The sequence below is a fragment of the Aythya fuligula genome, chromosome 17 (genome assembly GCF_009819795.1).
Source record: "Aythya fuligula isolate bAytFul2 chromosome 17, bAytFul2.pri, whole genome shotgun sequence".
Taxonomy (NCBI): domain Eukaryota; kingdom Metazoa; phylum Chordata; class Aves; order Anseriformes; family Anatidae; genus Aythya; species Aythya fuligula.
Genome location: NC_045575.1, coordinates 11032841 through 11051979, shown reverse-complemented (window position 1 = coordinate 11051979; position 19139 = coordinate 11032841). Strand labels below are relative to the sequence as shown.

At 39.4% G+C, this 19139-nt stretch overlaps 1 protein-coding gene across 9 annotated transcripts in view; it reads left to right on the top strand.

Moving 5' to 3' along the window:
* Positions 1-19139, top strand: part of ARVCF (ARVCF delta catenin family member) — a 272311-nt gene that overhangs the window by 92132 nt on the left and 161040 nt on the right. For 6 of the 9 annotated variants that reach the window (XM_032199308.1, XM_032199311.1, XM_032199310.1 and 3 more), the window contains 2 exons: positions 10988-11083; positions 17008-17252. In XM_032199308.1, the coding sequence (XP_032055199.1) occupies positions 17037-17252 (216 nt within the window). In that variant the 5' untranslated portion in view covers positions 10988-11083; positions 17008-17036. Of the gene's footprint in view, positions 1-9696; positions 9763-10987; positions 11084-17007; positions 17253-19139 lie in introns of those variants that run through there. The other 3 variants (XM_032199319.1, XM_032199315.1, XM_032199307.1) reach the window with 2 other exon arrangements.

Sequence of the window (19139 nt, the reverse complement as noted above, 5' to 3'; positions counted from 1 at the left end):
TTAATTTCTTAAAATGGAGTATATTTTAATAAAATACACAGAATTAGCCTACACAAAGGAGGTCGTCATATTCTTGTTATGAGAAAAACACTAAAAGAAGTCAGGATTCAAAGAAACGCTCATGTTACCTCAGAGGTATATGATTTTGTTTCAGCACCTGTTTGGTTACAGTGAGTGTGAAGGGCTGCAGTGTTTCTCGTTACTGACCGCTTGGGTTTGGACTCGGTGTGCTGTCCAGCCAAAAGAGGGCTGGCAGAAAGGGTCTAGTGGTGAAACCAAGTTGTTGGCTGCAAGTGGAAAGGGAGTGACAGTGTCTGCTTCTGTAGGTAAATTTCCCTTCCTGAGTGGAGCTATGGAAGGAATCAGCTACTCAGAATGTGCTTGGTCTCACAAGCAGGGAAAAAGCCTGGGAATCAGAGGCAAAGCATCCTGTTTGTAATCTGTAGGAGAAGTTTCTGGGATAAGGAATGCCGTAATGAGAATGCTACCTGAAGCTCAAACTAAAAGGGATCTTGAAAAGTGTTGAATTCTTCCTGGTGAATTTCAAAGGTGAATTTCTTCCTGTCCTAATTTCCTGTTGCTAGAAGATAAAATGTCAAACAGTATGGGATGTATTTATGTAGCCACAGTTGACATTTTTAGAGTTACAAGATGGTATTTAGGCCTGGATGGGTGAAAATGCTATGTTGTGTGCTTATGAAGGAAGCATTTTTTACTTTTAAATCTATGAATCAATGGGAAATTAAATATACTCTGGATTAAACTCTAAGTTGGGAACTGTTTGATCATGGGCATATGGGTGGTGCTGGGACAGAAACCAAGAGGATTGGAATAGCTCCCTAACCAAAAGAGCTCTTCCTATTGAGCTTCCTTTCTGTGCTGTGGGGTTTGGTGGGTCTCAGGTGATGGTGGAATAGATTACAACACTTCTGTGCTACTTCGGACAACAGCATGACTCAGGAAGGGAAGGGAGGTCAAGATTACATTTCATAGATTTCCACTGTACTAGGTAAATGTTATCAGTTATTTAAATGTACCCCTCTCTTCCTAACCCCCCAGATGGAATGTCTTTTTTTGTTGTATTTTGTTGTTTCACTGGCAGAGCTATCATTGAACCAAGGGAGAATTTCTATCTTAAAGCCAGTTCAAGAAAGGAACACTGTAAAAGGTATAATGTTTCCGTAGTTGCTTACAGAGTCTCTCTTGAGTAATCTGTTGTTTTGTCACTACGTATTTACTTAAACCATTGCGCTGTTTTACACCTCCCAGAAATTCATTAGTATGCATGCTGTTGAAGGCCTACTAAAATTGGTTTTAAAGTAGTGATCAGGTGATAAATATTAAAACTGTGGAACTTACACAGGAACCTTGGTAATTCTGTATTATCTATGGTGAGGCTGCAATTTAAGTGCTAGGTGACAACATGGCTGTCTTTGCTCACTGAAAAGAGGGATGACAGTATTTCTTTTGGGGCTCCGCACTATCTCTGATCGATGTCTCTCTTCTTCTACCACGGAAGTCCTCATTTAGTTTAATTCTCCCCCTGACAGGGCAGCAATTGTCTCCTACTGTGTCACTTCGGCTTTCAACTACATTTACAGCATGTGGACACTTGCTAGCCTGTTCTCAGCTTGTGCTCCTACTTTCCTGATTTTTGTTCTGTACCTGAGCAAGCTAGATTAAAGCTTCTGTGAGTATGTCGTGCATCCCACCTCTTTCTGCTGTAAGGGTCACACTCTTAAGATGTCTCCTGCTCTCTGCTGCCACCCTGCCAACTATGTCTAAGCCATTCCTGAGATCAAAAGGCCAATCTTCTGGTTGCTTTGAGGATGACCACAAGCACTTTCAGCTGCTGTGACTTCACCTCAGTACTTTGATGTGTCTGGTTTTAAACCTGGGGCTTCGGCAGTGAATAATGGGATTAAATGTTACAGTACTTTGTTTGCTTTCCTGAAATACCACTCCCTTCTGTGTACCGCTTTATTTTTCTCAGTGTAGGTGGATTGTAGTTTTAGCCAAGCATTCATCTAAAATAATCCTCTGAATTATAAGTACCATGTTACTAGTTTTTTATAGAGTTCTTTTCATTTTTTTAGATTGAACATTGTCACATCTATATATGTCAAAACTGAAGGTGTGTATATAGCCCATTTAAAGTTTCTAAGCTGCTTGTTGGAAGGATTCTGAACAGAGATTACATTGTGTTTGCTACTTATCTCTTACATATTCTTAATAAACTAAGTTAAAAGTATTTGTTATAGCTGGAAGATATTTCTACTTGCACAGTGCAAGATTGTGATATGAAAGAGGGAGCTTTTTTAAATATTTGAAGTGCCTAGACAGCTAAAGCAAAAATTACAATTTTTCCCACTCAGCAGTCATCAGCAGAATGTTTATTAAAAAGGGATGTTTGAATAGAAAGTTGTTTCTTGGAGCAGGTATTTAATGATCCGGAAGAATTATTTCTGCATTCAAATAACTGTAATTAGGCAATAGTGACAAGTGAATTCCTGGAAAGAGGAAATATTATTGATGGGCAACATAAACTACAAAAAGCATTGAGATTTAGTTAAAGATACAAAAGAAGAAATGCCTTGGAAGGGACAAGGTCAGTGATGGATTGTAGCTATATGGAATAAAGCAACCTTTCCAAAAGACAATTGATAGTGCCCTCCCATTCAATAACATCTCCCTTTCACCCCCCTAAATTCAATACTTTCCCCAGTTCCGACTGATTTTTGTATCAAGCTCAACCTCAAGCCAAGATTCAGTTGCATCAGATGCTTCCTTGAGTCCATGTAGGCAGCCAAGAAAAGTACCTTCAAGCATAGCACTCGAATGCACTTGAATGACTTTAGGACTGTGATGCACAACTGTTTCTACTACTTCAGAAAAGAATTAAACGTGGAGATCTCTACCACCTTCGCTATCGATAGTTTTTGCATGTGTGGTAGCAGAGTGTTCAGTTGTACCTACTGCATTTCTTGTCTTGAATTAGGAGAACAGAAAGAAAATCTTTACTGTGTTCAGCATGCCATTTGAAGAAGCTATCCATATCCCTTCTTCCTGGGGCTGTGATTGTTTTTAAGGCTCTTTGATTCTTCTTTGCTATGATGGGATAGAATTTAGTGTTGAAGACATTTAAGTTATAAGCGTGGCAAGTAAGTTGGAAAAACTAGAATATGGTGCAGTTAGGGTTATCTGAAGACCTTAATTTGTATTCTGGGCCATATATATTGCATTACTTTTCATCTGCTCCATGTCTCAGATACTAACTTCCTATTTACCCGGATGCCAATAGCAAAAGCATCAAGTTTCTGTTCATCTTTTTGAACCGCAGACCAAGAGCAGCAACCGCACAGAAGTAGAGCAAATGGAGTCCTGGTGGAGGCCTATGATAAGGCCAAATCTGGAGAAGGCTTTATAGGCAGAAAAGGAGGAATAGGGAAGAAGGAAAATAGCTGGAGGTTCAACAGGGGTGTTGATATGTTGCTAGTTACAAGTTGTGGTGACCTCTACCAACCTTTCAGCTTCATACAGAACACAACAGACACAGCGTGTCTCTGCGCTGTGCTGGCAGCCATAGGGTTGCTGCTGATAACAAGTTGCTTGACTCTGTCTTCTAGGCCACTGGTGGAAAAAGCTTGCACTTTTTGTATTTATTTTTTAATGATATGAAAAAGTCAAATTATTCTAGCTGAAGTTTTCCTAAAAGAAAAATTAAGCCTGAAGGAAAGACCTATCAGGGAAAACTTAAGCCCAAATGTTCAAATTTTGATGGAGTTATAAGCTGGTGTGTAAAAAGCTCTTACAGTAAAGAATCAATCTTAGCTGTGAAAATTGCTACTTACAGTGATGCAATAAAAATCATTTTTGATAAATAGATGAATGTAACACTTTGCAGACTAAGCACAGCACTGCATTTCTGTCTCATGCAAGTGAAAGATCTAAATGAGTAAAGAATGTTTGAGTCTGGGCTAATCAATGGGGTTACTATGGCTCCTTGATTCACCCAATGATACGAACGAGACAAGTCCTGAACGTTAGTCTCTGAAGGCTATTTTGGCTGCCAGCATAACCCTAAAGAAGCCAATATGCTTGTCAGATAGAATAGAAAACGTTTCTGAGTGATAAAAGATTTCTGCTTTGAACTTTCGACAATGTTTTGCACCTGAAGACAGAGAAGTAAATTGGCAGTTCCTGTGACATTGTTTCTGCCCCTCAGACAGCAAGGCTCTGGAGCAGGACGTTTTGCCATGTGTAACAAAGACTGTTCTGTTGGCAGTGCTAGAGCTGTTACGTGCCAAAATCCATCATATGGAATGATGAGTCTCTTTGAGACTGCCATTAAAATGTATCTGGTTTTCCTGCCTTTATATGTTTATGCATGAACTGGATGATTATTCGAGACATCAGATGAGCTCGGTACTTCTATTTTGCTCAGATATTATTTATTATGCTCAGATGCATGTTTGTCTTGTAACACTAAAAAGCTGCGGTGTTACCAGGACAAACTTGGATTACGTCCTAAACTTACAAGGGGAAGAGGAACTTGGATTGCATTTTACATTTACAGATGCTGAAACAGTGAAGGGTCTATCAGTGCCACCTTTGAATCTGCACATACAATTATGGAAAGCAGATCTATAGTTTTGTTCTGACAGAGTGGGTTTACTTAGTGCCTTAGGCTTCCAAATTTAGCTTGGTGGAAAAAAAATACTTGATTGAGAATGAGACAGATGTTACTGGAGAGAATTAGAGCTAGTGGGCCTCGTTCTTTTTCTTCCCTCTTTATGTATTGTTTTAATCTCCTCTTTATTGATACTTATTCCTGGTTTAAAGCAATGTAAGGTCTAAATCTGGTTGGTTTTAATAAGATTGAAATATGGGGGAGTAATGCACTAGGATTGATTGGTAAGCAGCAGCTAATAACATTTGGTTGATTTAGTAGCTTCAAGAATTAAACATGAATATTGACATTTTTTTCTTCCCCATTTAAACTAATGTTTTCAGTTCCCTTCTGGGGCAATGCAGAAGCCACACAACCCAATAGATATGACAGTGAGAGTTAAACAAGATATATGTTCAGCAAAACAGGAGAGGGTTTATTTTTTGTTGTTTGTTTTGTCTCCTGAAAGCCACAAGTAAACCACAGAAGATGCTTGCTTTGAACACGAGAATTGTGATTTTTTCCTAGCCATGGCAGTTTGTTTATTGGAGTAAAATACTAAGAGACATATTAAGTATTTGATTCAGGTGGGTTAAAAGATCTATTTCCTTTTGATGCATTTATTTGCATTAATCTTAAAAGCATTAATGGGAAATACCCTCATAAACCTTGAGATCGGAGCCATAGAATTACAAAACATTTGTTATTACCCAGGAATGTAGCTATGCGGTTTTATTAGCCTTTCTTCTACTATAATCTACGGACCTCATTTAGCTGCATGCAGCCCTGTTCTTCTGAAACATAAAAGGAAGGAAATTTCTCAATAGCCTGAAATCAAATTATCTCTCTGGGCTTATCTCCATGTAAAGCACCCAAGCCCACTTTTTTTTTTTTTTTTAAAAAAAAAAAAGGAAAATAATTTTACAGATAAGCAAAAGCTAGACTGTGTGCTTTGGATACAAGCATTAAGTGGTTTGTTTTGTTGGTGATTTTTTTTTTTTTTTTCCAGAGTACTATTTATAGCATCAATTAACTCCTCCTGTTTGGGATAAGTCATTTGACACATCTGTTGCTGAGCTTAAACACTCACTGTTTTGTGGGGTCACGGTTCTATTTTTTCCCTCTCCTCTCAAACTGTGTAGTGAAATGACCATTTTCTAACTAATGTCTGCTCGTTTAAATACGCTGTCTGCTGCCACTGTTATTGTAGTGTTTGGAACAGATGAAGCAGGCTGTTGATCTGCTTAACTGCCTAGCTGTCCTGATCTTTGTTGCCTGCCATTTTGTTATTTATTTTATCGCTGTTAGAAGACACCACAATAATATCAGTTATGAAAGGATGATTATGACCATCTGCAAGATTTTCCAGCCTTGCTATAATATTTCACTTGTTCCATTTTGTTAATGAGAAACTGGCCTGGCTATGGAAATCGCTGCCTACCCACCAACCCTCATGTTCTCGCACTTTGCAAAATGGAGATGGAATGGTTGTAAATATATGGCTGCTCTCAGCTGTAGTTCACTGCACACAGACAGCTTCAGACTGCATTGCCAGCAGTAAGTAGCCTTTCTCTTCAAATGGAAGCTGTTTGGCCAAACCTCACAATCTGGAGGCCAGAAAAATGAGGACAGTTGTGTATTGTTTGGCAAAATCTTTTAAGTATTCTGTGGAAGTAATTGTGTAGTGTAATCACAGTTTGTCAATGGGATGCGCTTATGTATGGCCAAGCTGGACTCAACATTGATAAGAAGAGCTGAACAGTGACGTTATGAAATATGCTGCTTCTGATCTTGAACTTTTTTTTTTTTTTTTTTTCTTATTGAAATAGCCCTGTTCCAAGAATAGAAGTACTGATTTTTGGTGGCACTGCTTGCAAGGGTAGCCTGGCAAGGTAGTGCAGTTTATTAACAAAGTATTTCTGTTGAAAATGAGATCAGACCAAGTCCATCAGTACAATCCTGTGCAGATAGCATGTATGCAGTGCACTGATAGTTAATTTAATGCCTGATGCTGTCTTGCATTCACATAAGCTGCACTGCTTGAGGGTTTTTTCCTAGCTGAGTGGAAGCCAGTATTCTGGTAAACTGGTGATTTTCTAATTGAATTTTCCATTTTCTATTGGAATTTTATCCTAAGTGAAAGTTTGCACAGGTAGCTGCAGATTTCGTGCTCACAGTGGAAGCACAGAGGTTAAAGCATATATTGATGTCAGTGAGAATTGGATTGGGGTCAGAGGAAGTGCTGAAGCTCAGTACCTATAGCTTCTGCCAAAGGCAGCTGTGAGAATACTCTGTAGCTTGCATATACATGAATCAGAAAGGGACCACAAAGTGCAATCCATTTTTAAGTAGAGCTCCTTATTGATTTCAGTGGGGGAGACCTTTGAAAAATCAATGACATGAAGCAGCTTTAGGATGCAATGGCATGTGTTCTAGGGTGTTAAAGTGATTGCCCTGTGAACTAATCAAGCCGGTAGCAATCATGGTTGCAAAGTTCCAAGGCACGAAGAAAAGGTGTCAGAGGTTTGAGAAGCAGCAAATTTGCTATTCGTATTCCAGACTTGGCTTCTTGATATGGGGGAAAAAAAAGTGCTGTCTCCCAAATGCTGCCTGCGTAAAATAGATAAACAGAAATTAAGTTGTGCAAATCAGTGATTCTTTTTATGTAGGGAATGAAATGATTAATGATGCTAGTATTTCCGTGGGCTTGGCTGAATTTGACAGAATTAACACTCATTGAGCTAGAACAATAGCAAAGGATTTTAACTGTCGTGCTCAAGTCCTGCAGACTCGTACTGAAGTCAGAATTTAGCCATGGCTACGTTGCTCAGTCTTCAGTACAAGATTAAATAAATATATATTTAACCTGGATACTCGTTTGAAAATATAGGAGGAGGTTTGTTTACACAGAGAATTTACAGTGCACAGTGTGAATTTATAGCCTATCACATACCCCATTAAACCTTAGTGTGGACACTTAGTAAGTGTGAGGTAACGTGATGCCACTTTGCTGTGCTATTTTATGCTTAATTACCACAAACACTGATCTTTGAGGGAAGTGTGGCATAACGAATGCTTTCTGATTGAAGGCTTGAGCTTTCTCAGTGTAGGCAAGTTCGTAGGTCCCAAAGAGCAAGAGCTCTGCTTCAGAAAGGTGCTGTCGTGCTCTTCTGGGCTGTAAATGATAAATTTCAAGTTGAAATGGAAATTTTTATATTGGGTAAAACTAATCATAGGCTAAAACATTTACTTAAAAATTGCCCTTGTAAAAATATTTCAATTTGAAGTTTAATAGTTTGCTGAATTATTTATGCTATTATATGTATGCGGTTATTATAAAGGTGTTCTGTATTGCTCTAATTTATTTTCCTTTCCATTTGGGAGTGTACGGTAGCAATAGAAACATATCTTATTAGGGAAACAGAGCTACAGTATAATTAAAGCTATGTAGGCACACTGTATCATCAAGCCATGAAAACACTGCATGAAATTTTAGAAGGAAAACTAGAAAAAATTGTAGTAGCAAGCTCTGCTGAAGGGAGTGTTAAAGAAATTGAGCTACAGTATAATTAAAGCTGTGTAGGCACACTGTATCACCGAGCCATGAAAACACTGCATGAAATTTTGGAAGGAAAACCAGAAAAAAAATTCTAGTAGCAAACTCTGCTGAAGTCATGAATCATTTCCCCAGGGAAGGTGTAGAAAGACCATGGCTGGTATAATTTAAACGTGCGCTGGTGAATCCAAGCGAGATTAGATATAAGAAATCTTTGTATTTAAAAAGGCAGTTAAGGTGATATCTGCACTAATGATTATGGCTGCAAATAGAAGTTGTTAGTAGAACTGTAAAATTTGCTTTGTTTGGGCAAATTACAGTTGTGATGGAAAAAGCAGTTTTGCCAGCAAAGTTGTGTACTAGGAGTACTTTGTTCTGTGTACTAGTTTTTCTCTATGAGATCCTGTGTATAGGAAAGATACAAGAAATGCTTTCAATTACTATAATTTATATAAATAAATAAAATACTACTCACAACCTCTTGGATCAAGGCCATTCGGTTGCTTTACAAAGATGAATACCTACCACCAGGGAGGCTGTAGCTGGACAAACCAATAAGGAGATGTCACCTGCCCAGGGCTTTCCTGCATACGTATCTGTTGGTGTTTTCATGTGTATATAAGCTTTGTGTAAAATAAGTCCCCCCTGACCATTCTGCCCCCCAAAAAAACAAAGCTCAAGAACGCCGTTTCCCTGTCCCACACTCACTAGACAAATGCCTTCTTTAGAAGATGTTTTAAAACCTGATTATCCAAGTCGTGCACTGTCTGTTTTGCTGGGAATCGTATCTTTTGTAAGTTAATAGAATACAATTTAGGTGCTTTTAATTAAGAGGTTAATTTGTCTAATAATTCTCTTTAATGGATTGGATTATAGCATGCAACCCAATAACTGTTAACCATAACTATTATAACAGTAAGACGTGAGTTACTCTGGTGCTGCTGCCCAGAGCCAGTTCTCCAGTGAGTGAAGTGCTGGGGCTGCATCGTGCAGGCCGTGATGTGTGTGTGTCCCGTTTCTTTTTGGTGGTGCTGCTAAGCCCAGACTCTATGAGCTGTTCTGCAAATTTGTTTGCAGAACGTTCGTATTTCTACAAAGTGATTCCTGCTAGATTTCTGGTTGAGATTTTACAGCAGTAAGAAATTTCAAATATTTTACATGGACGTTTTTCTGTAATAAGAGAACTGGTGGCTGTAGTGTTTGTTCATTGCTATGCTCTTAAGATCCCAAGTTCCTTCTCAAGCAGCTTTCCTGTTAGCATTTCCTCTCCCCTTGTTCTTTCCCTAGTTGAAGCCTTGTTTCACAGACTGCTTCTGTCCAAAGAAACAAAAAAAACCCTGACCAGCCTTTTTTGTTTCTTTTGACACAACACAGTATGTCTGTCTGTGCCTATGAGAGAACTATATTGAAATAGCTCTCTTTGTGAATTCCTCATTGCTATTCATTGGTGGAGATTGTCACGTAAGGGGCAGATTAGAACTCAGTCAACCAGAGCAGCAACGAGAAGAGCCAGGCCCAAGACAGATTTCACCATAAGGTCTGAGAAGCAGTTTATTTGGACTTTGTTACAATTAACATGCATTTATTTTTGCACAACGTTACTCTTTTGTCTGTAGAAACTGAATTATGCTTGATTTATTCCCTCAGGTCATTTATTCCAGAATTAATCTTTCACTCTACCTCCTGACTTTCATCTTTGGATGTATCTTTGCACAGTTTTGTTAAATTTAGTAACTTCTGAGCACAGACTTTACTTCTGTTAGTTTAAAGAAAATGTTTTTTTTCACGTGGCGATTCCATGCCTTCTGAGATTGAATCGGTGCAAAGAAAAGATCACATTTCTGGTAATTCAGCTGAAACATAAGAAACAGTGTTTATGCTGGCATCAAGAAGGCAGACAGTACCTGGTGAAGCATAAAATCTGCTGGGGCAAAATTACTCTTTGAAAGTGTTCTAAAATATTTGAACCAGCAAAGTGAGTTTGTACTGGCTCTGCACTTCATGCCATGTGGTTGCAGCGTTTTACGTGGTGGTAGCTTAAAACTGGATATGCTGCTTCATGGAACCATGCCTTTGTGAAATAGATTCTGTTCTGTATGTTATCCAGCAAAAACAGGTCCTAAATTTGCAACCACTGACCCAGAGAAGTTCTGTGCTAAATGTTTTATGACAAAACAAGTCCAAGATTTACGGAGCTAACTAGAGGACCTAATATCCAAGAGCCTACTTTCACTTGCGTTTCCTGTAGGCTTAGATTACAAACAGGGAGAATAAACAAAGCAGTTGTAAACTATTGTGCTGTGTGCATCTTTCAGAAATGAACTTACCCTCTCTGACAAGTATCCATGAAACAATCTTGAGCCATTTCAGGGCTCATGCATAAAACAGGGGATCTAAAGTTGTGTGCCTAAATAATTACTATTATTTCTAAGAGCTTCATGTTAGGTTTCTGTGTTCTAAAATGTTTGGCTGCAATATCCAGTTTTAGAACATGCAACTATTGACTGCTGATAACAAACCAGATTAACTTTTTTCTTCCTTTCCTTTTAGCAGTCTTAATATTGCCTTCTTCAGATTTTGTTTGTTTTTATTCCAGATTGGGAACAAAACAGTATCATAAATGATCTATGATAAGTAATTATCTATGATAAATAATTTATACAACAAACTAAGGAGAACATGGGAAACAAGTGCAAGTGTGAGCAGAAGAGGCTGTAATATGTTGTTAACTAACTCTGTCTTCTTTTTCTTCTCTCTTATAGTTGGTTCTGCTTGAGGCTGCTGTCCTACTTTGTCAATACAGTCTTAGCGGGTGATGTCACAGCATCTTTGACATTCAGACCCCAGTAATCCACTAGGTGTGTATCTTGCTTGTTTTTCTCTGCATGCTTTCTGATCTGGCATGGGGGATAACAGTCATTTTGTGCTGTGCATCTCTTGTACTTCAGGGTGAAAAATAATTAGCATGTGCTATGCTTCGTTTCCACAGATTATTTTACTCCCACCTTTGCTTTTCTTCTGATGGCTTTCCTCCCTGTAGAAGCACAAAGCCACTGTTCCCATGCATGCTCACAGGCTTTCATTTTGCTCCTACAGCTGCCAGTTTGCTGTATGTACAAGCTTCTTGTTGCTCATCATAGTACCATCTCTAGGTAGCAGGACCTAGTAGACTTGAATTGGGCTGGGAGAGAGCAATAGCTGTGCTCACTATTCAGACTATGGGACCTGAGAAATTTATTGTGTGCCTTGAGAGAAACTTCCCTTCCCTCTGAAAGAAGGCTCTGCCATGTTCTGTGGCTGACTGGTGGACACTGCTCATCTCTTCAAATCCAGCTCACTCAAGAACCTGATTGTCTTACAAAGGCAGAATGCTTTGAGAAGTGCAGCAGATCTGGAGGTTCTCTAAAACTCAGTTTCCTTAATCACAAGGGCTTTCTGACAGCTCTTGACCATCAGCTATATTAGCAAAATTAGTGTGCTGAGCTACTCACTTTTTTGCAGAGGACCAAGTAACCCTAATGTTTCTAAGAGCCTTCAAACCTGATCATGAGTTTGGGTATTAGCTGTGCATAGGCCCCCATTTTGGCCTCTTTGCACAGGGGTGGTGTTCATCCCTACTGAGCACTAAAGCCCTGTTGACCTACAGGAGGCCATTTGATGCATTAGTTCTTTATATGAATGGTCAGAAAAAATAGATCATCTTACTTTGCTCTCAGTCTAATGCAACACAATATATTTAGAGTCACATAGACAGAAGGGAGAAGATTCGCTGCTGTCAGCGTAGCCTTTGACACCATGTAGACAAGTGTTTGCTGTGTTTAGAAGTGCAGCCTAAGGAATAATCTTTACCTGGCTGCTATAGGTCTAATATTTTCATTTAGTTGTAGGCTTTTCAATGCACTTTAATTTAGTTACAAATGGTAGCAAATTGCAAGTGGCAGCATGAATAAGTAACTCATGAGTCAGTACTTTTGTTTTCTTCCTCTGGTCTAGACTGCTGATAATGTAAATTGTCGAAACCCTGGGTAAATAATTGGGAGTGCAATCAACAGCAAGCAAGTATTTATCTGTTAATAAATCATTTGAAATGCAGAAGTCGGTCTTTGTCCAACTGTTCTTAAAAGGCAGTTACTGGTTCTGCTGCTGTTTCTGCATAGGAATTAGGATTTTAATGGTCACTAATTGTACATCTGAAAATTTATACAGTTTATTTTCTGCCTGTGTTTTTCATTTCACAGAGGAAAGAACCACAATATTTATGGTTGTAAGGAGGTTAACATTATATTTTCTGCATGGAGATCTCTATAGCTCTCTAGAGAGCTGTACCATTTATAGAACCCAAATTTTCTAGGATCTCTCATGTGTGGCATCAAGTTCTTATACCTCATTAAGAATTTTCAGAATGGGATCTTTGTCTCATTCTCAGAATGTGACTTGAAAGTTATACATCAGCTAAGTCATCAACTGTAGCTTTTATTATTCAAGCTGTTACTGCTTCAGAATCAGTATTAGAGGAGGTGTTTGTCAGTTTTACATGCTGCTGTTAGTAATACTCTTCCCTGGAACAGAAACTTGCAATATATATTCTGAAAGGAGTGTGTTTTTCTGAATTTAGTTATTGTGGTTTACATCCTGCCATCTTCTTTCTACATTCCGAATTGATTCATGTTTTGAGTTAGTACATGGAAATATCCAGCTGCTTGGGTTCCCAAAAGATAACAGCTATCCCTTCTCATAGTCACAGGTGAGAGAAAGTTGTTTTAGCTGCAGACAATGAATTGCCTGAATAATCTGAAGGTACTACAAAAGAGGTTTGCAGTTACATATTGTCAGGTGAGGTTCGATTATTTTCTTTTTTTTTTTTTTTTTTAAGTGGGAGTTCTTCTAAATCCTTACACTGAACTTTAACCGAAGGCAGATTAATTTATAGTGTTTTTTTTCTTTTGAGGTGAAACTCTGGTCTCCATAAAGAAACACAGTAGATGGGTACAGCACACATGATTGGCTCTGCAGTGATAACTTTCTATTAGAGCTTAGTTCTGACCTTCTCTTGAGGTGAAAAACCTGGAGGAATGCTGAGAACTTCTATGCTTTGCTTTTATTTCTTTCTGTTGTGTATATATGGGCTTACCACTGTGACATATAAGCTATTTTTTTTTTGACCTGTGGATTTTTTTTTTCTCTTGAGGGAAATTCTATTAGCCAAATCCACTACTTATTAGGATTTCCAGAGGGGTCTTCTGATCATTTCATTTACAACAGAAGCATTTCGTCCTGCCTTGGAGCTTTGTCAAAGGTTCACCTGGTACAAATACATCCAAGATAAAATTTAAGCTCAAGGATTGCTACACTGCGCGTTGGAGGAGTACTGTACTGCAGTGCTTATAAGAGATTGGCATAGTAAAGGCTGGAGAAAACAATAGAGATCCTTTCTTACCAGATGAACTACCTACAGTAAGCAAGAGGAGGTGACCCTGCTACTGAGTAGCATTACTGAGCCCTTCTCATCTGTGCACCGGGAGCACTGCGCGTGGCTGTGCTGCACTGGGCCATTAGCATTTAAGAGAACTAGAAGAATGGGGTGGTATTTTTCACATTCTGCGTGTAGGGTTTCAGTTCTCTTCAATGTAATGTTTCCCACTTAATACAGATTCTTTGTTGATATTAAAGACTGTTGGTCTTGAGTTGATAAAGCATTGGATGAAAGGACCAGTCGTTTATACCTTCCATGTCATCACAGCACCAACTATGAGACGGCTGTGGAGTTCAGGCTGTTCCTGATGCTGGCATGGCCTCTTGGCTCAGCTGGGGAGAACACGCGGATACATCCTCTGAGTTTGGAACTGAGAAAGCCGGAGCTTTTCTCAGGCTGAGAATGGACCCAGCACCCTCGTCTGCTCAGAGCTAGGCCTTGAAAGTACAAGCCACTTCAAGCTCTTAAACTTTACTCAGTACATTGTGATCTGCTGGAAAAGAAAAAAACAAATGCAAGCTTTAGTAAAGAAGTTGGACTTCTGGGGGGTAATAGCTAAAGTCATTTATTTTTGATTTGAATCCGAGAATGATTCCACCTCTAGTATGTTCACATTTTATAGAGAGGTAGTCATGACTGTCCTAGACTTCTGCAGTGATTTGTACCTTTGATCCTTTAGGATCTTTTTCCCTCTAATTCTGTCATCTAACTTAGCCAAGCTAGTTTGGCCTCTGAGGGCTCCACGGATAGTTGGCTGATAAAGGTGGCCTTGTGCAGAGAGAGACTGAGGAAACCTGAGGTCCTGCTCTGCGGTGCTTCTCAGGAGCATCTCTCTGTTCATTAATCCCTGGCTCATTCTGATACATTCTCCTTGGGCCTGGAGCTTCCCTTCGTCTGAGGTGAGTTTGGGTCAGTGTGGCAGTCAGGCTGTTCCTCTGCTGAAGTGTGAAGGCCACGATAATGTAGTCAGGTAGCTGTCTTTTGGAATATGTTTAGAAATGTCCCCCACCCCAGCCCCCACATGTGTTTTTCCCAAAATACAACTTGTGCCTGGGGCTGCAAAGTCATCCCCTTTGGTCTGGGAGCATGTCTGCGCTCCAGAGAGGAAGGACAACAAACTGAGCTGCCTCCATCTGTGCAAAGCAGGGAAGCACAAAAGCAGAAACACGCAAGTAGGCTGCATGTGAGCCAGCTTAGATCTAGAAAGCCTGGCTGTGTTTGTGTGTGGCTGTGCCAGGGCTAAATCATGCTGAGATGTAGCAGGTGAGTCACGCAGTACCATCCTGCACCACATGGACTTCTTGAGTTACGCTGTCCTTCTAGATGGTGGGGATTCTCTGTTGCAGAAACCATAACACACTGATGGTTTTGTGGTCTCTTGATAAACTGGCATTGCAAAATAAGATTCTCAGTGGCAGACCTCTGAAGTTGACAGCTTGGTCTGTGTTTGACTAGGATGTGGCATCTGGAATATCCTGTGGTGGTTTTTGGTTTCCTTTCAGATTCTCAATAGGAATTTAGTCAAAGCTTAAATAAGAAAAGTCTTTAGATTACGTAACACTTGCTTACTGGTCTGAAAGCATGAAAGGCTAAATCGTGGTAAATAAACGCTGTGAAATTAATACATAGTAGTCCTTGCGACATGATTTCTTACCACCCTGATTCCTTTCAAAAGCAAGTGCTTAGGAGTAAACATTGAACCACACTGCTTATGGCAGGTTATTTCCTATGAAATCAAATTATATATCATGGGTTTGGGGACTGGTACTGCTTCTTCAGCATCTTTTGGGCATCTTGGATTATTTCGACCAAATATGACAAAAAAGGGAGACATCAGGGTTACTTCTGAGTAACCCTGACAGAAACCATGTTTCTGTCAAACTGAAAATATGCAGCTTAATATCTACTAACACCTCTCTTTTGGGAACACCACAGCATGTATATAATAGTATCATTAACTACCAAAGAATCAACACAGGAGAAAGACCTGGTAAATAATGTGCCAGTCGTGGAAAATGAATCAATTCAGAGTATGCACCGAATGACAAAATGCAAAGCTTCTGAAACTAGGGTTTAATATCACCAGTGGTCATGGAAATCCTGCGTAATAGTTGGGGAAAACAAAGAATCTCTCTGGCAGCAGGAAGTATTGCTCCTGATTTGCATATGAAGGGATAATTTCTAGGCAGTATAACTCTTAGCACAGAGTATGAACTTCTCTTGAATTACAGCAGCTGAAGAAAATTTGGCCTCTGTACACTCAGTTCAGAGGTGCCTTAAGTAGTTTACTAGTACACAGAAGCAAACTAGTCATTTGTTTAGCTTTAGTGAAAGGATTCTGTTGAAGCCACTATTTAAGCTTATATTACATTGCTGATTTTATACTCTCATGAAAACATTTTAACTGATGTTCAAATGATAGATCTGTGGAACCAATGAGGAGTTTTGCTGCACGCACTATACAGAGGGAAATAGGGTTTTAAATTGAATTCTTCATAACCCTACTAGAGAAGAAATGAGGGAGATGTATCCCAACTATTTGTTTTCTGATTTTTTTTTCCCTGCACTGAGAGACAATCAGTCCTGTGTGTTTTCCATTGAAGAAGTTTGATTTGGGCTTTTTCATTTACATTATTAGCAAACAGCTGCATGATGGGCTGCTTCATTGGCTACCATGCTGAAATCATCAAGCACATTTCAACTGCAATTGCACTGTCTGTATTTTAAAATATTTTCCATATTACAGTGTACTCCTGAAATTTCAAAATTTTCAGCTACTATCTGCTAAATCTGGGGGACTTCTGTTTACTTGGAAGCCATGGATGCAATTGTTTTCACGTAAAGTTTGTCTTTAAAAAATGCTAGACTTCACATTTATGCTGTTAAAGTAAAAAATTACAAGTGCCTATAGCAAGAAAGGTTGTGTTCGTCACCCCTCCTAGGTCATATTTCTTTAATATAATTCTTTAAAGTACATTACTATTTGCACAGTGAAATTAGCTCTGCAAGAGGGATGAAAACCTCTGTCAAGCAATTTTAGCAAAAAGATCAAAGGAATTAAATATAAATTCTATCCAAGGTGGGCATGTATTTCTTTCTTTTTTGAACAGGGAAGCATTAGATTAATTATTTTTCATTTAAAATCAAATCAATGAAAAGAAAGGAAGTTTTTTCAAAGAGCATTGGAATTTGCTTCTTAGAATGAATGCTGTTCTATTAGGGTGACTAACAATGTGCATTTTTATTCTTAACCTCTGATCTGTGCCCTCCCCACCCCTTTACCTAACCCTTTCCATTTGCCCATGTCAGTTAACAGGCAGGAGCATTTGAAAACAATCATGGATGACTATGATATCAGGTCTGCTGCCAGCATTTTAGCATCTGTTAAGGAGCAAGAAGCTCGTTTCGAGCGGCTTACCCGGGCACTTGAGGAAGAGCGGCGCAATGTCTCCTTGCAACTTGAGCGTGCCAATCAGCCAGCAGACCGAATGAGCATTTGCAACATTGGCAATGGTCAGCCACTGGCAACCGCCTGGCAGCAGCTTGTCCTGCAGGTAACAGCCTGCTCGTTTTACCTGTTGCTAGAGTTCACCTATTGCAGAATTTCCCATTCCTGAAAGTCAGGTGCATCGTGTTTGTCACCCGCATTTCATTCCCTAGGTTGTCTTCTGATACCCCGGAGTCGGTGTGTTTCATTGATTAGTTTCAGAGCTCAGATTTCAGAGCCTTGGCTTGGATGTTGCTTTACTTCTTAGCTCGTGGGATATTTGTGTAAATGTATGCATCCTTGAGTATTAAACCGTCAATAGAAATCTTCTCTGCCCCCTTTCAGTCTGTGCCCTTGATGTGAGTATGGTGATGTTCTGGTGATTGGAAACCAATACTGAATCAAAATCTCTAGAGCAAACAAAATTTCTGTTAGAAATGGTTGGGCTTTGAACAGGGCAAACAGCATGAAAAGCAAGGATTGTCCTCCTGCAAAGTCTCCTTGTTTGTGCAGGGAGGATTTCATAATTTGTTTTCCATATTTGTTGAAATGACGGTTTTTATTTTAATGATGCAAACTTAAGCTTTGTGGTAGCTTTAGATTTCCAGATACTGTTTTGCCTGATTTGTGTTCTTTAACTGCGATGACAAACTACTTACATCTCTAAATTACTTTAACTAGCAAATTCCGCTGACATGCAAGGTAAGTCGTGCAGAAGCAATAGAACCATTTGCGAAGGTCTGTTTCCTCAGAAAACACTGTTCAGACAGAGAGACTCCAGGCTATGGGGATTCTGAAAGTTGTTTCCCAGTCGTCCTAGACTGCTTTACAGTGATACCTGCATTGAGCTGCATTCAGGCGGGCTTGGCGTTCTATGAAGTTAGCATAGCTTTTCTGCCAAGCTTCTGTACGTGGTACGTGTAGATGCTTGAGTGTGGGACTTGATGTGAAAGGAGCAGCCTGCACTGGTTAGCCTGAAAGTATGACAGTAGCTGGTAGGAGCTGTAGGTCATTATCTCCTCTTGAGTAGCAGCTGGGCTGGGGAGGGGGGAGATGTGCTTACAGATTTTTTTATAGAAAAGGACAAGCTCACCTTCAGTTTTCTGAATGACTTTGTGCAAAGTACCTGATTAATAGCTTCAGAATGAAATTCCTTATCCACAAAACTGATGAAGCATGGGTTTTCTGCAGTTATGGCTTAAGGTCTAACCACTTCCTAGAAAACTTAATAAAAAGAGTTTAAGTTACAGGCGTCTACGTGACTCTTGTGGAGAAACAGCCCCTGGAGGTGACACCAATCTGAATCTGTGTATGCTCGGCTCCTTGTCGCTCTGGAGCAGGGTGGTGGTGAGGAGAGAAGGCTTTAGTTCATGAACATTGTTGAGGTTTTTAGCGTAGCTTGTATATGACATAGAATGGTTGATTAGCTAAATATGCACAGTTAAGAATTAATGTAAGGTTATTTAAGGGAATTTTCATAAAATATTCTGAGGGCCAAATTCCTTCCTGACTTAGTAAAATTAATTAAACAGTGTTTAAATGAAGGAAGAAACCAATACCTTCAGTCTTACGCAGGATGTATAGTGATTACATTTTTACTGTTATATGTTGAACTTCATTGTCAGGAGTACAGAGAGCAAAAGGTACGGTATGCTCTGCTCTCTGCAGGGATTGCTCGTGCACTAGTCAAATACAGCTCTCTCTGAAGCTGTGTTTTGGTAAAGACTGACTAATCACTGCCTATCACCCTATTCAACCCGATGTTGTATACAGTATTACAAAATCCCTTTAGTAGCAGCTTTTCCATTTGGAAGTGGTGAGGATAATTATACATAATCTAGTTATTCTGTTTAGAATTTGGGCAAGAATTGAGAATTAACTTCATTTTGTGAGGGTGCTGAATAATCTTTAAAGATCTGCAAAATTGGACATCAGTTTTCCGTGTTGTTTGCTG